Source organism: Melozone crissalis, unplaced genomic scaffold (genome assembly GCF_028551555.1).
Source record: "Melozone crissalis strain CALT ecotype California unplaced genomic scaffold, PUWL_Pcris_2 ptg000081l_1, whole genome shotgun sequence".
Taxonomy (NCBI): Eukaryota; Metazoa; Chordata; class Aves; order Passeriformes; family Passerellidae; genus Melozone; species Melozone crissalis.
The window spans coordinates 6,921,499-6,940,219 of record NW_026535858.1 but is presented as its reverse complement, the minus strand read 5'-3'; the positions used below and the strand labels follow the sequence as shown (position 1 = coordinate 6,940,219).

Genomic DNA, 18,721 nt, shown 5'->3' with positions numbered 1-18,721 from the left:
CCTCGGCCCTGCCGGCGGGAGCGCGCCACCTGCCGGCAGCCCCAGCTCGGGCCCGCGGCGGCCCCGCCCCGTCCGGCGGCGCCTTCCCGCGGCCATGGCGGCGCTGGGGCTCTGCCGCGCTTTCGGTGCTCTCCTGCTGTCGGCGGGGCCCCGCCGGGCCCGGCCCCCGGCGCTGCCGCCCGGCCCCCAGCCCTGGCTGCCGGGGCCGCTGTCGGCGCCTGCCGCCTGCCGCGGGCTGAGCGGCTCGGCGCCGCGCTGCACCACCGACCCGCTGTGGAAGTGCCGGACCAAGTACACCGTGCGGCCCGTGGGCATGAAGAAGACGGGCGGCCGCGACCACACAGGTGGGCGGGCGGGAAGGCGGGCGCAGGCGGGCTGCCGGGGCCGGCTGGGCGCGGGGGGTCCCGCCTGCAGCCGCTCCCGTGTCCCGCAGGCCGCGTCCGCGTGCGGGGAATCGGCGGGGGACACAAGCGGCGCTACCGCATGATCGACTTCCAGCGCCTGCGCTACGAGGAGGGCGCCCCGGCGGAGCCCTTCACCGAGAAGGTCATCAGCGTCCGATACGACCCTTGCAGGCGAGTGCGGGGTGCGGGCTCGGCCCCGGGCCCGGGCCGTCGCGCCGGCCGTGGCCTCCCGCTCAGCCGCCGCGGGTTCTCCGTGCAGGTCGGCTGACATCGCCCTGGTGGCCGGCGGCAACCGCAAGCGCTGGATCATTGCCACGGAGAACATGCAGCCAGGGAGCACCATCACGAACTCGCCTCACATTAGCAGGATGGCAGGTGCACGCCAGGGCCAGGGGCGGCTGTGCCGGTCTTGTCGAGGGCTCGTCGGCTGCTCCTTGCCCAACTTGGCAGCTTCTGTCTTCCAGTGTCAGCCAGTGAAGGGGACGCATACCCACTGGGAGCTCTGCCTGTAGGCACACTGATCTGCAACCTGGAGAGCCACCCTGGGAAGGGAGCACAGTACATCCGGGCAGCTGGTATGTCCCCACACAGGGAACCCACTCTTGGTAGGGATTTGGCTGAGCACAGGTGGAGAGGAGGACAGGGGGACACTGCTCTGGGTGGCCAGTGACAGGGAGTTGCCATCCTCTTCTCATGTTAGAGTGCAACACATCCCTCCAGAAAAACAGGGGCAGCTCTGCCCTGTTAATTCCTCAAGGCTCTGTCTTCTGCGAGGAGTCCCACATTTAGTACAACAGTACATTGGGGAGTTACCAGCGTGGGGATGTGCTTGTCACAGGATGGGATACTTTGTCCTGCTGCTCAATGCAGCTGCCTCCTCTCTTGCCTTCTGCAGGTACTTGTGGGGTGCTGCTGCGGAAGGTGAACGGGACAGCCATCGTGCAGCTGCCGTCCAAAAGGCACATGCAGGTAAAGGAGCTGTGCTGTCCCTGGCTCCACTGCCTGGGCACACAACCGTGTGCCCCCAGGGAGGGCTGCAGCGCTTTTCTGTCCCCCAGGTGCTGGAGACCTGCGTGGCCACGGTGGGCCGCGTGTCCAACGTGGATCACAACAAGCGGGTGATTGGGAAGGCGGGCCGGAACCGCTGGCTGGGCAAGCGCCCGCACACGGGCTTGTGGCACCGCAAGGGTGGCTGGGCCGGCCGCAAGATCAAACCTCTCCCTCCCATGAAAAGCTACGTCAACCTGCCACGGGTCAAAGCAGTAGAGTGATGCCCGGGGCAAATAAAGCGTTTTTCATGCTACCGCTGTAGCATTACTGATGTCTTTTATGGACAGGGCCTTTCCTCACTTTCAGACGGGTCAAGTTCTGCTGTGTTCAGTGTCTAGCAGGAGTGGGGTTGGTGCAAGAAATGAGTGTGGGGCTGTGAACTGCCTTGGCTAAAGTTTGAAGTTGGTGGGTGACCTGGTGTGGTCAATTGGCACAATCGTGTCAAACCTAGCTGTAGGACACCCCAGCTCTTCTCTCACCCTCAGCTTGTGGAGGAATGAAGACAAGCGGACGGGAAGGTGGCATCCAGCCACGGTGACTGGGAAGCTGCCAATCACGGACACCAGCTCCTCCCAGCCCCGGCAGCGCCTCACTGCTCCCCGGCCCTCTGCTGCCTCCTTCCCTCGCCGCCTTCCCCGTCCCACCCTGCCCCGTCCCTCAGCGCCCCAAGTGCCGCTCTGTGCTCCCTGTGCCTTATCCAGTCCCCGGCGCTGCCCCGGTCGGTCCCGCCGCGCCCGCCCAGGCCCGGCCCTCGCGGCCGCCGTCGGGCGGGCTCTGCGCAGGCGCCCGCGGCCGGAGCGGCGCGGGAGCGGTGCCGGAGGTAACGCGGCGGCCCCGGCGCGGCCCCGCGGCGGAGGGAGGGCGGCGGGCCGGGCACGGCCGGGAGCGGCCGGCGAGCGCCCCGAGCGGAGCCGAGCCGGGACGGGCCCGGGCCGTTTAGGGGAGGTCTCGGTCGCGGCCTCCGGCCCGCCGGGCGTGAGGTGCGGCAGCCGAACCGCGCCGGGTCCGGTGCTCGGTGCCCGGCGAGTTCTCGCTTTGCCCGCGCCTGGAAGGAGCTTTGATGGTGCCGCTGGTGCGGCCGGCCCGTACGAGCCCTCTCCACGGGGACGGCAATGCCGTGCATCCCGCATTTAGCATGTGTGCCCCGGGCACGGGCCTGTCCCTCGCCGTGTGCCGGTCCCGGCTCGGTGATGTGCACGGAGCCCTCCAGTGCAGACCTGCACTGGCGTGTGGGCTCTGCCTGGCTCGGGTACCTCGCTCCGTCAGCACACAGCCAGGTGTTACAGCTGAGCTTCCTGGGGAAAGCTGCCCTTCCTGGGCACTGCTGTCCATATTCCTGCCGTGCCCACAGTCTGTATGGCAGGCCAGAAATCACTGTGTTTTGCCCTGTTATCTTGTAACTCCATAGATGTGGCTTTCCAAGGAGAAAGTGAGCCGTATCTCATACTTGCTGTGTTATGGTTGTACAGCACTGTCCTTGAGTACAGCCGGTACAAAAGCACATTTTAATGGCTGCATTGCCATATCACCAGCACTGTGACACACGGGAACACGGATCTCTAGCCACAGCATGCCTCAGCCACCTCTCCAGCTCCTGCTTCCCCTCTGTCCCTGCAGACGCAGCTGCTGCCATGGTGAAGGAGCAGCACGCTGGCACGCTGCTGGTGCAGCTGGGCCCCAAGCTGCAGGCGCACCCAGAGCAGCTGCTGCGGCAGCGGCGCGGCCACGACGAGCGGCCGGAATACCTGGTGCGGTGGAGCGTGGTCAGCTCGGAAGAGAGAGCGGCGGGAGGCGGCGGCGGTGCCTCCTCCGGAGACAGCAAGGCCGAGAGCATCTCCCTGTGGATGTCTGCGGAAGAGGTCCGCGCCAGCTGCCCGGTGCTGCTGGCCCGCGCGAGGCCGTCGGCCGCGGACAAAGTCGCGGCGGCCGCGGCGCCGCTGGACGAGGCCTCGCTGCTGGAGATGGAGGCCGACGTGAGGAGCCTGGTGCGGCGAGCCGGGCGCCAGGTGGCCGAGGCCGGGAGCCCCGAGTGCTCCGTCCTGAGCACGGTGCACGTGCTGGGCGCCTACGCCAGCATCGGCTCCCTGGCGGGCGCCTTCAGGGAGGCGGGAGCCCTGGAGCTGCTGACGGCCATGCTGTGCCACAGGGAGCGGCGCGTCCGCCGCGGCGCCGGCGAGATGCTGCGAGCGCTGGGGGCTCACGATGCAGGTGGGGGCTGCTCCTGCTCGGGGCCGCTGAGGAGGGTGGCTGGGCAGGGGGGGTGCCAGCCTTCGGGAGGGGTGAGGTGCTGGGGAGCAGCGTGTCTCGGGGCTTCTCGGCAAAAGGGGGAGAATCAGTCGGGATCTTCTGGATTTCCATGGTTGCAGTTGTCTAGGCTGCTCTTGGAGTTAGAAACTCTTTCCCCTGCCAGGTTTCTGAGCTGGGATGCTGATTAACTGTTAGTTAGGAGTGTGAAGGAATGTAAAGGGTGGCTGTCTCCTCTAGCAGCCCCAGCACCTCTCCTGCTCCACTGCTGGAGCACAGCCTGGGGGATCTGGAGTTTCTCAAGCTGAGGGATGCAGCTGCCACTTTCCCATTTGCAGGTTCAACCAGTAGCAAAGCTGATTGTCCATCCTGGAGCACAGACACAGGCAGGATTCTGACAGCACACACTTAAAGCACTCACATAAACACAAGCCAGCCGTGTCCCCTCCTGCTCGTTGTCTGGCAGAGACACAAAGTCACTCCTGCCAGCGCACACTGCATTTTCCAGGTTCACAAGTACACACACATTCACGGATCCCTTGGGTACCAGCATGCACCTGTGCCTGGCTCCAAGCCCTTCTACCAGTCTCAGGGATCCCCCTGCTCATCAGTTTGATAAGCCTGATGCTTGCTAGTAAACCTGTAGCACTTTTGTTCCACAGTCCACATTCACACATCCCCTGGGACTTCCAGCACCAGCCCCCACCCACCTCATACCTTGGTCTGGACCCAGGACCTCCCCCTTGCTATTCCAGCATGAAGTGTTGCTAACGAATTACATGCACAGCAGGGTTGGCAAAGATGCAGACACTCACCTTTCCCCACTGGCCCCAGGCACTGCAGTCCTGCTTCAGCTGCTCAGCTCCTCACTTGCCTCCCTTCCAGCAGCTGTTCTTCAGAACACACACTGTTCTCTCCCCAGTGGCTGATGACCGAGGATCCTGCCAGCTCCAGGCACCAGCACTGGAGAGACCTTTGCACTTGCCCCAGCAGATGGCACGCCAGGCCAGGGACTCCTGCAGCCCTGATCAGAACTGAGCCACTGATCTGGGTCAGCTGTACACCAGTCTTCCTGATAACTGGTGTTCCAAGCTCAAATCTGTGATTTGATCCAGAGAGTGATGGCACATCCGACTGTCACTCCCTCCCCTGGCTGACTCCACAGGGCTCCCACAGCTCCAGTTCGTGGTACCAAGTGCCACCCGTGCAGGTGTCACCAGCAGCTGGCACTTGGTCTTTGCAGCACACACACAGGGCAGAGACAGACTGAGTAAAGATTCAATAGGAAAGTAGGACAAACTCTGTCAATCAGGTACAGGACAGTCAGACAAACACACTGACCAGCTGTGGTTTAAATGTGGCTGGCACCTTTTATAACCCTTTCTCTGCACCCCCTTTTGTGTTCCTTGCCAATTCCAATTAATCAGATAATCTTACTGAAAAATAATCATTCTTACATGCCAGATGTCCTTACTAATTGTTGTCCAGATGTCCTTACTAATTGTTATGACTGACCAGATTTGTTTCTCCTCACTGCATCCATTAGCATTTGTCAGTCAGGTTTGTGATTCTTTATGTTCTTGTTTATGGCTTCCTTCTTACTTTGACTTTTTGCAGTGAAAAGGTTCTTGGCTGGATACACTTAGAGGAACAGACAATCTCCTTCCATGTAGCCTTGACATAACCCTGGTGGGTAGAGGCTGGTCCTAACCCAGTTCTCTCATTTAGGAGGGGCTGCCATGGCTTGGAAGTGCCTGATGAGCCTTGGGTGCAGCTGGAAGGTTGCTGGTTGTGGTGTATCCCACAGGAGATCCGGCTTTCCCTGTCCTAGTGCCTGAGTTCATGCAGCTCTGAAGTGGGGCAGATGAGGGGCTGATTCAGGTTAAACCTTGACTTCTTTTCTTCCCTGGGACCCTGTTCTGGAATCAGTTATTTGGGGTTGCTGCTTTGTGAGAATCTCTCAGCTTTAGGGGTACTAAAAATACAGCATGGAGCAAAATGTTGTCACTGCAGAGGAAGGGACAGAACGTGGATCAGGTGACACGGAGCAGCAAAGCTGTTCCTTCCCTGCAGCTCTGTCTCTGGCAGGGAGCTGGGGTGAGGGCTGTCTTTGTGGGGCCTGAGGAGTTTTTGTTGTTGTTGCAGGAATCTGGGCCCATGTGCTGCTGTCCCTGAGCCAGCAGGATGGCATTGAGCAGCACATGGACTTTGACAGCCGCTGCACCTTGCTGGAGCTGTTTGCTGAGATCACATCCTCTGCAGAGCCCTGCCCGTCCTTCGAGGGGATTCACCTCCCACAGGTGGTGACAGAGCCGCCACCAGCCCTGGGCCTGCGGGCGTGAGGGGCAGGAGGGTGGGAGCGGGGCCAGGGCTGGACCCTTGTGTGGGACAGGAGGGGACTGAAGGTGGGCAGGGGAGCAGGGCTGGCTGTAGGGAGAGCTGGGGCAGGGCCTGGGCCTGGTGAGAGGCTGGGCTGGTGCAGAGGCACCTGGAGAGCCTGGTCTGCCAGCAGGGAGGACAGGGTGGCTGAGAGGTCTCATGGGAGCCTCTGGGAATGGGCTGGAGGCTCAGAGAGAGCTGGGGGCTGAGCGTGAGAGCTGTGCTTGTTGCAGATCCCTGGGAAGCAGCTGTTTGTCCTGGTGAAGCGCTACCTGTGTGTGACCTCTCTCCTGGACAAGCTGAGCAGCGGCGTGGAGCAGGGAGAGGAGCAGCAGGGCTGTGCTGTGCCCAGCCCCGTCCCTGAGCACAGGAGCCGTGTGAAGCAGGAGTTTGAGCTCAGCATGGCCATGGCCAACCTCATCTCGGAGCTGGTGCACGCCATGGGCTGGAGCCACAGGCACAGGCGGGACCCGCAGCCTCGCCCTGCCCGCTCCATCTTCCAGCACAAGCCCCCGGCCAGCTCTGCTGCCCGAGCAGCCCCCACGTGCCCAGCAAAGGAGCCTGTGGCCTTCAGGACGCGCTCAGCGTTCCCGAGCCGCAGCAGCTACGTGGAGTACGTGCAGGCCACGCTGGTGAGCGGCATGAGGGTGCGCATGCTCGAGGACTACGAGCAGGTCAGCGCCGGCGACGAGGGCGACTTCCGCCGCAGCAACGATGGCGTGCCCCCGGTGCAGGTACCATCCAAGGGGCTGCTCTGCTCGCCTCTACAGCCTGGCGTGGGCACGGTGGGGTTGGGTTTGCCTTCTGCCAGCTGGGTGTGTGCTGGGCTTTCTTCCTCAGGTGTACTGGCAAGCTCTGGGCTGTACCTACTGGGTTCACTGGCACATGGTCGAGATCATTGGGCCTTCAGAACAAAAGGAGCTGGAGGGCCAGGAGAAGGTGAACACCCTGACACGAAACCACAGACTGAGAGCAGGTGAGCAGCCCGTCTGAGCGTGTTCCAACTCTCCCACTGCCCTCCTGTCACCTTCCTTTCTCCCAGCAAGCTATGGTATGGTGGGGACCTCTTCTGCCCAGCACGAGGAATGAGCGTGCAGCAGAGGATGGGGGAATTGGCAGAGCTGACAGTGCCCTCCCTTGCCCTGCTGCCCTGCAGCTCCACAGGCATTCCTGTGCAAGCCCCTGGGGGGGCTGTACTCCCTGCCTTACCTGGGCCAGCGGCTGCCCAAGGCTGCAGACACCCTGAGCCGTGCCGAGTGGTGGGAGCTGCTCTTCTTTGTGAGGAAGCTGGGAGCACAGGAGCAGGAAGAGATCAGCTGTCTCATCCAGCAGCACCTGGGAGAGCAGGTAGGGACCAGAGCCTGCAGCAGGGAAATGGGAGGGAGGAGCAAAGGGGACATTGGGGAAGGGAGCAGGCCCAGAGGAGATGGCAGGTGTGAGCTGTGCAGGGCCAGCCTTGGTGGGGCAGAAATGGGAGGGTGAGTGGGGACGGGGAAAGCTTGGAGAGCTTAGCCCAGCAGAGTAGTGATGGAGATGAGGGGACAGGCAGTGTCCCCTGGCTGAAGAGTGACTGTGCAGCAAGGTTTGGGCAGGCGAGGCCAGGCCGTGGGGTCACTGTGCCAGCTGCAGTTGGGTGCTGAGCACGGATGGGAGCTGTGGGCTGGTGGGACAGGCAGGGGAGGGTGGCAGTGGGGAGCGGCCCTGGGCACCTGTGGCGGTGCAGCCTTTGTGTCCGTGGTGCCAGGGGCCGCCACAAGGGGCGTGGGGAGCGTGGCGAGCCCGAGATTAACTTGTCGCCATGGTGTGGCTGTCGGAGGTGGATGAAGAAGCGCTGGTGCAGCTGTCGGTGCCTGCGGAGCTGGCCCAGAAGGTGCTGCAGGCCCTGGAGGAGCGGTGCCAGGGCAGCTCTCTGCGGGACCTGCGGGGCTCCCGTGTCTACGGCAGACACTTCCTGGGGAGGGGAGCAGAGCAGGATGGCGGAGGGAGCCCCGCAGTGTCCTCAGAGGGTGACAGGAGCAGCGGCCCTGAGGGCACGACGGCCAAGGCAGCGGAGGGAGACCTTTGTGCAGCCCCAGGGCCGCCCCAGGCCCGCGGTGTGGCAGAGAAGTCGGATTCCCAGCTGTTCAGCGAGCTCCTGGAGAGGGAAGGGCTGTTCTTGCCAGAGGTGACGGAGGAGCAGAGCCAAGGTAACGTCCTGGCACACGCTGGGGCACAGGCGCGGTGCTGGCAGCGGCACTGCTGCCCCCACAGGGGATACTCTGGGCAGGGCACGGGGGCCGTGCGGCCAGGGCTGCCCGAGGTGGGTGGGGGTGCCCGTGGGTGCTGGGTGTGTGGCTGGGTGGCACCCTGGCAGCTCTGGAGGTGTCACTGCTGCCCTGACGGCTCCGTCCCTCCGGCCAGCGCTGGGCAGCTCCAAGGGGCCGAGCGAGAGCGGCTCGCTGGCCAAGGTTGCAGCTGTGGTGGAGGTGATCCAGAGCAGCAGCTCGGCGGTGGGGCTGCGCTTGGCTGGGCTCAGGCACATCCTGGAGATGCTGGAGGAGAAGCCCAAGTCGGAGCAGCAAGCTGGCACAGCCCAGGGCGGGCTGGGCGTCGGGAGCGCCGGGTGAGTGCTGGGGTGCTGCACAGCCCTCCTGCTGCCCGGGGAGGGCCCTGTGGGCAGGGTGGGGCCGGTGCTGAGCTGGAGGAGCGGGAGGTGGCAGCGGGAGCGTGGAGGGCGGTGTGTGCGGGAGGAAAGGCGGATTTTGTGTCCCTGTGTCCCAGGCGGGCCGGTTGGCAGGGCTGTCCCAGCTGCAGCGCGGGCAGGAAGGAGTGGCTGTCGGGGCCCGCGGAGGCCGTGCCTGAGGCGTGCTGTGCCCTGCAGGGAGAAGCTGGTGCAGGTGTCGGTGGAGCTGCTGAGCGCGGCGGCGGCGGAGAAGGCGCTGGTGGCGGTGACGCTGCGGCTGCTGGCCGCGCTGCTGGCCCGCTACGAGTGGCGCGTGCCCTTTGCCACGGAGGGCGGCGTGCGGGCCGTGCTGGGCTGCATGCGGCTGCACGGCTGCTCGGCCCTGGTGCAGCAGGCCGGGCTGGCGGTGAGTGAGCGCCCGGGGCTCGGCGGGGCGGGCAGGGCAGCGCGGGCTGCCCGGGCGGGGTGCAGGCGCCGCTGCCCCCGCGCCGCTCTCGTGCCGGCAGGCCCTGAAGGTGCTGGTGGGAGCCGCGGACGCGGAGCCGGGAGGCGCCGGCGGGAAGGGCTCGGCCTGGAACCACGGCGACGCGCAGATGATGCGGGAGATCTTCGCCAGCATCGGCTCTGCCTCCAGCAAGGGCTCTGCCAGCCTGCTGAGCAGCATCCCTGCTGCCCTGAGCACCATGCAGAGGGTCCCAGGGTAGGGGCAGAGCGTGGACAGGGCTGAGGTCGGGGGCAATCCGCAGGGGGACGGGCAGGGCGGGCAGGTGGCTTGTGGGTGCAGGAGAGTGGGCACGGCTGTGTCCCTGCAGGGGCTCCTCAGGGGTGCAGAACGGCCTGCTGGTGGTGAACATGCTGATGGACGGGCACCGGGGCCTGGCGGAGCAGCTGGCGAGCTGCGATCTGCTGGCGGCGCTGCAGAGCTGCTGGAGGGCCGGGCAGAGCAGCGGCTGCCCCCAGGCAGTGCTGGCCCTCAGCGCCATCAATCGCCTGGCGGAGCACGGGCTGTCCCTGGGCCCCGAGGCTGCAGGTACCGTGTGCCCACCGTGCCCGTGGGTGCCACGGCCCCGCGGGTGCCAGGGCAGGGCTGCCTGGGCGGGCAGGGCAGAGCACCCCGAGGGGCTGCTGGCGCTCCGTGGGCCTGGGCTGGGCTCAGTGTCCCTGTCATGGCAGGCACAGAGCCCCTGCTGGACCCCAAGGGCGTGCGGATGCTGCTGGGTGGCCTGGACGATGGCAGCCTGTGCAAGGAGGTGGTGGTGGCCCTGGAGCGGCAGCTGTGCAGCCAAGGCCCCGTTCCCTCTGGCCAGGTGGCCCAGCTGCTGCAGGACCACAGCTGCTTCAGGCTGCTGCTGCACAGCTTGGAGCTGCTGGGGACAGAGAAGGCCGTGAGCCTGAGCATCCTCAGGTGGGTGCAGGGTGACTGGGGGGCTCTGGGACCCCCTCATGAGGTGTGTGAGTGCTGGGGGTGATGGTGGGGAGAGCCAGTGCCTGTTTGTGGGTGCTGGTGGGGCTGTTCTTCACTGGGGAGAGGCTCACCCCAGCACGTAGGCAGGTGCCAGTTGGGGTGTCCTGGGGCACAGGGCCACGTGGGGCCACAGCAGCTGTGCCTGGTGTGGTGGGGACATGCAGGGGCAGCAGAGGACATGCCTGGGTGCTGGTGGGGTGTGCAGGGTGCTGGGGAGCCTCAGTTCCCAGTCCCTGAGAGGTGCCTGGCAGGTGGGGCAGGGAAGCAGGGCTGCCTGTAGCCCTGCTGTCCCTGTGCCCACACTGAGCAGGTCCCCTCTGTCACCCAGGATCCTGAACAAGTTCCTGGACAGTTACCAGGAGGATGTGCTGCCCTGGCACGAGTGTGTGGAGCCCTGTGTGTCCTTGCTGATCACGCACAGCAGCAGCTGGGAGGTGAGGGGGCCCTGGGGCTGGTGGCAGGCAGGGTGGCTGTGCTGGCTGTGCCTCAGCTGCGCTGGGCAGGCAGGGCCCCGCTGGTGGCCCCAGCCTGGCCGTGTGTCCGAGGCACTGGGAGAGGTGGGAGGGGCTGTCCTGGCCGTGTCCCTGTCCTGGTGGCCATGCCCAGTCTGCCTGTGCCCTGCCAGGCTCTGGTGGGTGCTGCTGGGCTGGGATGAGGGCGATGGAGCCGCAGCTCCGGCTGTGGGGGCCCTGGAGCTGCCAGCAGTGCCCGTGTGCTCAGGGCTGCGTCTCAGCAGGTGCTGCAGGAGGTCGTTGGCTTCCTGCACCGCCTGGGCAGTGCCAGCAAGGACTGTGTGGTGGTGATGTGCCACGTGGGCACCCACGAGGCTCTGTCCAAGGCCCTGGAGAAGCACAGCACGGTGCCGCCGTTGGCGCCGGCCCTGCTGGAGCTGCTGGCGGAGTGCGAGAAGTTCGCCGGGCTCTACAAGAAGCTGACGAGCAGCATCTTGGCTGGCTGCATCCAGGTGGGCCTGGGGAGGCACGGCTGTGCTGGGACTGGGGGCCGGGGGCACCAGGCTGTCCCTGCTGCCGAGGGATGCCTCGTGCTCTGTGCCTGGCGCAGCCCTGCGGGGCCGAGGGGAGCAGGAGCCCCTGGTGAGAGCCTTGCCCCATCCCACAGCTGGTGCTGGGACAGATTGAGGAGCACCGCCGGAGCCAGCAGCCCATCAGCATCCCCTTCTTTGATGTCTTCCTGCACAACCTGTGCCAAGGTGAGCGCAGGCAGGGGGAGCTGACCCCGGGCTTGGTGTCTGGAAGCTGCACGTGCTCTGCCCACAGGCTCCAGCATGGAGGTGAAGGAGGACAAGTGCTGGGAGAAGGTGCAGGTCTCTTCCAACTCGCACCAGGCCGGCAAGCTCACGGACAGGAACCCCAGGACCTACTGGGAGTCGAACGGCAGCACGGGCTCCCACTTCATCACTGTGCACATGCAGTGTGGAGTGGTGATCAGGTGGGGCTGGGCTGGCAGGGCTGTGTGTGCAGGAGAGGGCTCTGGGGATGTGTGCCAGCCCTGCCACAGTGGCTCTGTCCTGGGGATCTGTGCCAGCCCTGCCACAGTGGCTCTGTCCTGGGAGATCTGTGCCAGCCCTGCCACAGTGGCTCTGTCCTGGGACGTGGCTGGCAGGGCTGGGGCAGGAGGCAGGGATGGCTGGGCAGCCCCACAGTGTTTGTGTGTGCAGGGAGCTGAGCATGCTGGTGGCCAGCGAGGACTCCAGCTACATGCCATCGAGGGTGGTGGTGCTGGGCGGGGACAGCCCTGCCACCATCAGGACGGAGCTGAACGCGGTGAGTGCCGGTGTGAGGGGCGGGCGGCTCCTTGCTGTGCCCCCTGCAGGTCTGGCTGTGGTGGGAGGCCCGGGGAGCTGGGAATGGCAGGAGCTGCGCTGTGGGAGCCTCCTGGGGCTGCCTGGCACGCTGAGGGCTCGGTGCCTCCCTGCAGGTGACCATCCTGCCCTCGGACAGCAGAGTGATCCTGCTGGAGAACATGACGCGCTTCTGGCCCGTCATCCAGATCCGGGTGAAGCGGTGCCAGCAGGTAGGGGGAGCAGGGGCAGGGCCTGGAGCGGGCACTGAGGGGCATTGGGGCCCCAGGAACTGAGGGTGCCGCTGTCCCCTAGGGTGGCATTGACACACGTGTGCGTGGCATCGAGGTGCTGGGTCCCAAGCCCAGCTTCTGGCCCATCTTCAGGGAGCAGCTGTGCCGGCGGACGTTCCTGTCCTGCACTGCTCGGGCTCATGCCTGGAGCCAGGAGATCTGCCGAGACCGGGGGCGGCTGCTGCAGCTCTTTGGCAGGTGAGCGGTGTCCTGGCTGTGCCATCGCATCCCTGGTGTCCCAGGGCCCGGGGGGACAGGGCTGGCAGCCTGTGAGGGGCCTGCAGGGCTGGGAAAGGAGCAGCTGGTTGGGAGGGGCCCTTGCTCCTTCCTGGCCACCAGTGGTCCTTCCTGGCCAGGGCCACCTTGGGGCCATCTGGGTTTAAGCTGGGCTAACCCCCAGAGCAGGATGCTGGTCCCCCCAGGGGCTGGCACGTCCTGGCAGAGGTTGGCCGGGCACAGCAGGATGTCATGGCCCCAGCACTGCACAGCCCCCATTTGGCAGGGGCTGCGAGGGCCCCAAGGGCCATTGGGGGCAGCCCTGGGGCCAGCAAGGGGCCCTCCCTGGCTGCTGGGGGCCATGGGGCCAGCGAGCCATGGTGCCCTGGCAAAGGGCAGGGCAGGGAGCCAGCGCTGCGCTCTGCTCTGCCACGGGAGCTCTCCAGCCCTTGGCACCGAGCGCTGCCCGCTCGCTGTTGCAGACTGAACCGGGCGCTGCAGCACGAGCAGGGCTTTGCCAACCGCTTCCTTCCCGACGAGGAGGCAGCGCGGGCACTGGGCAGGACGTTCTGGGAGGCTCTGGTGACCCCCTTGGTGCAGAGCATCACCAGCCCAGGTAGGCCGCGCTCTCCGGGCCCCGGCCGTGCCGCGCCCCGGGCAGAGGCGCCGGCTCTGAGTGTGTTTGGCCTCGCAGGCCCCGATGGTGTCAGTGCCCTGGCCTGGCTGCTCACTGAGTACCTGGAGAGCGTGGAGCTGCCCCGCCGTGCCCCGGGACGCAGGGCTGCCTTTGGTTCCTGCGTGCGGCGCCTGACCCAGCTCCTGGTGCACGTGGACCCCGGCGGCCCCGAGCCAGAGGAGACCAGAGCGGCTGGTGAGCCGGGGCTGCCCTGCCCTGGGGCTGCTGCAGAGGGCCAGGCTGTGGCCATGGGGCTCCTCTGGGGAGCATCCCATGGCACAGAGGCTCCTGAGCCCCAGGGAGGGCTTGTGGTCATGCCCACAGCAGGGCCGTGCCTCCCCAGCGTCCCGTCAGCCCTGCTGTGGCGGGTCAGTGTGTGGGGCCTGCCCATGGAGCCACACTGAGCCTGAGGCTGACCCTTGGCAGGTGGGAAGGAGGGGAAGAACAAGGAGGTGTCGGCCAGGACTGCAAAGGTGGTGGTGGAGAAGTCGAGAGGCCTGTGGGGAATCTCTCAGTGCTGGCGTGGCGTGGTGCAGCAGCAGGTAGAGCTTGGAGAGCTGACTGGGAGGGGTTGGAGCAGGGAGTGGGGTCTGGCAGTGCCCATGGGGAAGGCACAGGGCTGTACCTGGCCTCCACCGAGCCTGGAGCGATGTGGGGACAGCCCTGCTGTGCTGCCCCCCTGGCATGGCTCGAGTGCCAGCCAGGCCAGGAGACAGGTCCGGTGTCGGGCTGTCGTTCCTGCTGGGTGCTGCTGCTGCTGTGTGTCCGCAGTGCCCCCACAGCCCCCGGCTGCCCCCGGAGCTGCGCTCCCACCTCGGCAGCCCCGCAGCAGCAGCAGCAGCAGCAGCAGGGCCCCGAGTCCCGGGAGGCAGCAGGCAGCTGCTGTTCCAGGGCAGGGCTGGGATGTTCCCGGGGCACATCCTGCTGGCTCAGCCCTGTTGCTGCTCCCGCAGGTGCAGCGGTTCCTGGAGGCGGCGGGGCAGGCGCCGGACCTTGCGGAGCGCTACTGCCGGCTGTACCAGCGCCTGCGCGGGGCCACCGAGGAGCTCTTTGGGCAGCAGGCCGCCTTCGTGCTGGCCCTGGGCCAGGGCTTTGCGGGGGCTTTGCTGCAGCTCTCCTTCCTCACCGCCCTGCACGTGAGTGGGGCAGCGCGGCCCCGGGGCCGTGCCCTGGGCGGGGGCTGGGGAGCTGCCCTGGCCATGGCGCTGGGGCGGGCTCTGGGTGGGTGCTGTCCTGTTCCCCCTGAGCCACAGAGCCCTGCCCTGGCACCCCGGTGGTGCCCAGCTCAGGTGTGTGGGGCTCATCCCAGCGTGGGCCCGGCCCTGGCACACTCCGGCCTTGGGCTGGTGCCCTGGCACCCTCGGCCCTGCCCGGCAGTGCCAGAGTTTCCCGGTGCTCCCTGCAGGGACAGTCCCCCAGCCCAGCCCTGCGGGCACCTGGCGAGCCCTGTCTGCAGCCTGCCCTGTCCCTTGCAGGTGAGTGAGCAGTTTGCCCGCTACCTTGACGTGCAGATCCAGGAGCTCCGCAGGGCTGCGGGCAGCACGGGGCCTCTGGAGCGGCTGCAGCAGTTCCTGGAGCCCTTTGTGGTCTTCAGCGGCCTGGAGTTTGCCCACACCTTTGAACACTTCTACAGGTGAGGCTGCTGTGTCTGCCCAGAGCCAGGGGCCTGCTGCACATGGCCTGGTGTGCTGGGGGAGCTTGGCCTGCTGTGGCAGCGCTGCTCCTGCTTTGCTTTTATGGGATCATGGAGTGTGGAGGGCCCGTGGGAGCTGCCAGTGTGTGTGGAATCACATTCCCTGCTGGGGACAGGGAGGGGACACGTGTGTGCTGCCAGCCCGTGTGCCATGTGTGGGGTGAGGCCGGGCTCAGAGCTGTGGCTGTCTCCTGGTGGTGGCTGATGGCCACAGGGCTCAGAGCTGTGGCTGTCCCCTGGTGGTGGCTGATGGCCACGGGGCTCGGAGCTGTGGCTGTCCCCTGGTGGTGGCTGATGGACACGGGGCTCGGGGCTGTGGCTGTCCCCTGGTGGTGGCTGATGGCCACGGGGCTGTGGCTGTCTCCTGGTGGTGGCTGATGGCCACGGAGCTGTGGCTGTCTCCTGGTGGTGGCTGATGGCCACGGGGCTCGGAGCTGTGGCTGTCCCCTGGTGGTGGCTGATGGCCACGGGGCTCAGCCAGCCTGAGTGGAGCTGGTGGCCATGGCAGGCACTACCTGGGGGACCGGCTCCTGACACAAGGGCCATCGTGGCTGGAAGGAGGCATCGTGGAGCAGATTGGGCTGTGCTTCCCCAGCCGCTTTCCCCAGGACATGCTGAGCAACTTGGCCGAGTCGGAGGAGCTGCAGCGGCAGTTCAGCCTCTTCCAGCTGCAGGAGCAGGACAAGCGGCTGCTGGAGCTGGACACGGGCCTGGACGAGGTGAGAGGGGTCGGGGTGGGGAGCCCGGGGGCCGTCGGCTTTCCAGGCGGGATCCCGGAGCCTGACTGGAGCTGCCCCCGTGCCCTCGTGCCCAGGTGCTGGGCACAGCCACGGGGGCAGAGGTGCCGGAGGTGAAGGTGCTGGCCCTGTCCCCGCGCTGCTGGCCCGTGTCCCCGCTCTGCTACATGGAGAGCCCTGGGAGGTTTTTCCCGGCGCTGCTGAGCTCCCCCCTGGATGAGTTTGCTGACTTCTGCCGGCAGAGTGAGTGCTGTGGCCGGGCTGTGCCCAGAGCCTGGAGGGCAGCTCAGGCACGAGTGGCGCTGGGCTGGGAGTGCCTGGCAGGGCTGGTGCCCGTCCCTGTCCCTGACACTGTCCCTGGCAGGCCAGAGCCAGCTGGGCTGGGAGCGCAGCAAGCCCCGGCGGCTGCAGTGGACGTGGCTGGGCCACGCCGAGCTGCGGTTTGGAGACTGCGTGCTGCACGTGTCCACGCTGCAGATGTACATCCTGCTGTGCTTCAACAGCGCCCAGGTAGGGCTGCAGCCACGGTGGGGGCTGGAGCAGGGCAGGGCCGTGTCCTCCCTTCCCCTCTGCTGGGGGCTCCAGCGGTGTTTGGGGCACGGGACCCCAGCGAGCCCTGGCCATTGCCCTCGCCCCCCGTGCTGCAGGAGGTGGCTGTGGAGGCCCTGCTGGGGGCCACAGGGCTCCCTGCTGACCTGGTGCTCCACGCGCTGACCCCGCTGACCCAGGGCCAGGGCGTGCTGGTGGGGAGCTGCACTCCAGGGGGTGAGTGTGGGGCTGGGGCACCCAGGGGAGGGGGGCCGGGCTTAGGGGTGCTCCTAGGGCTGGTGAGGGGCTGGCTCCATGTGTTGGTGCTCGGGGCACAGGTGTGTGTGTGTCAGGGTGGGGCCTGGGGCCAGTGTGGGGCTGGGGTGATGTGTGGGGTGGGGCTGGGGCCGTGCACGGGGCCTGGGTCAGCGTGGGGGGGTGGGTGAGGGGGTCTCGGTCTGTGTGTGGGCTCGGGCCAGGCCAGGGGCCGTGTGTGTCATGGCTGTGCCTTGGGGCCCCGTGTGGGGGACAGGGCTGGGGTGCCAGCGGTGCAGGCAGCCACAGAGGCCCAGCTTGGGTCCCCCAGGCCCACGTGTGCCCTGGGGCTCCTCCAGGGCCCGGCTCAAGCTCGGCTGAGCCTGGCTTGGGTGCTGGCTGCAGGTGCCCTGCGGCTGAACCAGGCAGCCCTGGCGCAGAGCTGCGGCCGCCGGCTGAGGCTGCTGCCCCAGCAGAGGTACCTGCGCACAGAGGGGGCCGAGGTGAGCGCCCTGGAGAGGAAGAGGAACGTCCTGTGCTGCCTCATCACCCGCATCCTCAAGGGGGAGAAGCAGCTGCACATCGACAGCCTGGTGTTCAGGGTACGGGCTGCAGGGGCCCGGGGGGCACGGGGGCTGCCCGGGGGCTGCAGCCACTGCACTGGGGCTGCCTTGCTGCCACAGGTGATCGACGCCTGTCAGAAGGGAGAGCTGGGCCCGGGGGTGCAGTTCCTGAGCTTCTGCTGCCACAGCGTGGACGTGCTGTCCTGCATCCTGCACCTGCTGAACCAGGGCTACCTGCGGCGCCAGGAGGGGCGGCCTCACGTCTTGGAATACATCTCTGCTGAGTCCACCACGTTCCCCACTTCTCAGGTCCAGCCACAGGTTGCCTTCCATACTGTAGAGATCAAGACAGCAGCAAGCCTGGCCTCTGCTGAAAGGAGACAGACTTTTTCCACGTTCAGGTAGATGAGGACCTGGCTGTGAGAACTCAGGTTGAATCCAGTCTATCTCTTCCTAAACAGTGTGAGTTTTATTTAAATAAATGAGCCAAGCTCCACGCAGTCCCACTGTGCAGTCTGTTGGGGAGCTCAGTTGGTCCATGGCTGGGAGTGTGGCCAGGCCATACCCCTGTGTGCTCATGCAGCCCTGACAGTCATGCCCTCAGACAAGAGGGCACACACACACACAGACCCTGCCATAATGGTAACAGCATTAATTTATTAAAATTAATCCCGAAAAGTAACCATACAATAAATTTAAAAAAAATAGAATCTTGTAAAAAAAAAACTCAGGTGCCCTCACCCCACACCTCCAGCTGGCAGCACCCTGGGGTAGGGCTGGTTGGGAAGGGATGGGGAGATGAAGAGGACAGCCTCAGCAGCAGGGCTGCAGGGGGACTGGAAAAGCTGCTGAGGCTGTGCTGCAGAGGGCAGGGCCAGCACAGCAGTGCAAGGCTGGCAGTGGGGCTGGCAAGGGTGGTACAGGGGTGGTGGGCCCTGCTCAGCACCTGCCCCTGCACAGAGCAGTCTGGCTGGCTGCAGCACTGGGGAACCTGCCTGGGTCCAGCCCAGCTGGGACCCTGGCTGGCTACAGGGCTGGCCTGGCAGGTGCATCTGTGGAGAGTGGGGCCCAGAGCCCATCCTGGGGCCCTGCTGGCTGGCTGGTGCCAACCCTGTCCCAGGCTGCTGCTGGGGGACAAGGGAGGCAGATGGCATGGTGTCCTGGCTGGTGTTGGAGGGTGCATGGACCCGGTCTCACTGGCCTCACCTTCACGGGTCTTGGCCCACAGGGTGCAGGTGCAGTATCCCCCCCCACTGAGCAGGCAGGGACTGGTCTGCAGGAGATGGGGACAAGAGCATGTCCATCTCCCTGTCTCCTGCAACCCACTGCAGCTCCGTTCCAGGGATGCCCCAATGTCTCACACACTCTTCGAGTAGCCGAAGATGCCCACAGGGAGGTACTTGACGTGTGTTGGCCACTGTGCTGCCAGCTGGAAAAACTTTACATCGTTCCACTCCACCCCATCTATGGAGACTGAGAGGAGAGGCTGCAGTGAGGCACAGCCCTACCACAGCCAGCCTGTGCTGCCCCAGTGCAGCCCCAAGGGGCTGGAACCTGCCCTCACCTCGCAACATGGTGTTCTGGTGCTTGGCTGTGCAGATGAGGCGTGTGATCCCTTCGATGACTTGGCTTTTGGGTTCCAAGTCTTTTTCTTTTGGTTTCTTGCTCAGGAACATCACTGGGGACCAAGGCCAGACAGGAGCAATGTTAGGATGTCCCCACCTGGCCCTAAGTGGGAGCCCCTGCCCCAGTGCA

The 18,721-nt window shown here is 65.9% G+C and overlaps 3 protein-coding genes across 6 annotated transcripts in view; 2 read left to right on the top strand and 1 right to left on the bottom strand.

Annotated features, from left to right (window-relative positions):
* The first annotated feature begins 94 nt into the window (after positions 1-94).
* Positions 95-1,707, top strand: MRPL2 (mitochondrial ribosomal protein L2). Its single transcript, XM_054290438.1, has 6 exons — positions 95-344; positions 434-575; positions 664-779; positions 869-979; positions 1,300-1,373; positions 1,463-1,707. The coding sequence occupies exons 1-6, from the start codon at positions 95-97 to the stop codon at positions 1,673-1,675; spliced, it is 906 nt and encodes a 301-aa protein (XP_054146413.1). The 3' UTR covers positions 1,676-1,707.
* A 1,336-nt stretch (positions 1,708-3,043) lies between these two features.
* Positions 3,044-17,465, top strand: LOC128946495 (cullin-9-like). 3 transcript variants are annotated; one of them, XM_054290336.1, is made up of 29 exons: positions 3,044-3,662; positions 5,844-5,998; positions 6,311-6,811; positions 6,918-7,053; positions 7,234-7,424; positions 7,894-8,263; positions 8,478-8,679; positions 8,938-9,145; positions 9,246-9,439; positions 9,552-9,769; positions 9,913-10,144; positions 10,533-10,638; positions 10,941-11,168; positions 11,324-11,414; positions 11,482-11,653; positions 11,883-11,988; positions 12,143-12,238; positions 12,321-12,496; positions 12,997-13,130; positions 13,209-13,385; positions 13,617-13,732; positions 14,144-14,326; positions 14,666-14,823; positions 15,392-15,602; positions 15,698-15,863; positions 15,985-16,130; positions 16,268-16,385; positions 16,809-17,005; positions 17,087-17,465. In XM_054290336.1, exons 1-29 carry the CDS (start codon positions 3,086-3,088, stop codon positions 17,369-17,371), a joined length of 5,850 nt encoding a protein of 1,949 aa, XP_054146311.1. In that variant the 5' UTR covers positions 3,044-3,085; the 3' UTR covers positions 17,372-17,465. The 3 variants fall into 3 exon arrangements, with proteins under 3 accessions (XP_054146311.1, XP_054146309.1, XP_054146310.1); XM_054290334.1 differs by lacking the exons at positions 3,044-3,662; positions 5,844-5,998 and having other exon boundaries at positions 6,396-6,811; positions 10,938-11,168; positions 16,880-17,005; positions 17,087-17,341; XM_054290335.1 differs by lacking the exons at positions 3,044-3,662; positions 5,844-5,998 and having other exon boundaries at positions 6,730-7,053; positions 10,938-11,168.
* A 138-nt stretch (positions 17,466-17,603) lies between these two features.
* The window catches only part of LOC128946581 (phosphofurin acidic cluster sorting protein 1-like), a 54,934-nt gene continuing 53,816 nt past the window's right edge, over positions 17,604-18,721 (bottom strand). For both annotated transcript variants that reach the window (XM_054290471.1, XM_054290472.1), the window contains 2 exons: positions 18,531-18,644; positions 17,604-18,439 (listed from right to left, as the gene is read on the bottom strand). In XM_054290471.1, the coding sequence (XP_054146446.1) occupies positions 18,324-18,439; positions 18,531-18,644 (230 nt within the window). In that variant the 3' untranslated portion in view covers positions 17,604-18,323. The remainder of the gene's footprint in view (positions 18,440-18,530; positions 18,645-18,721) is intronic.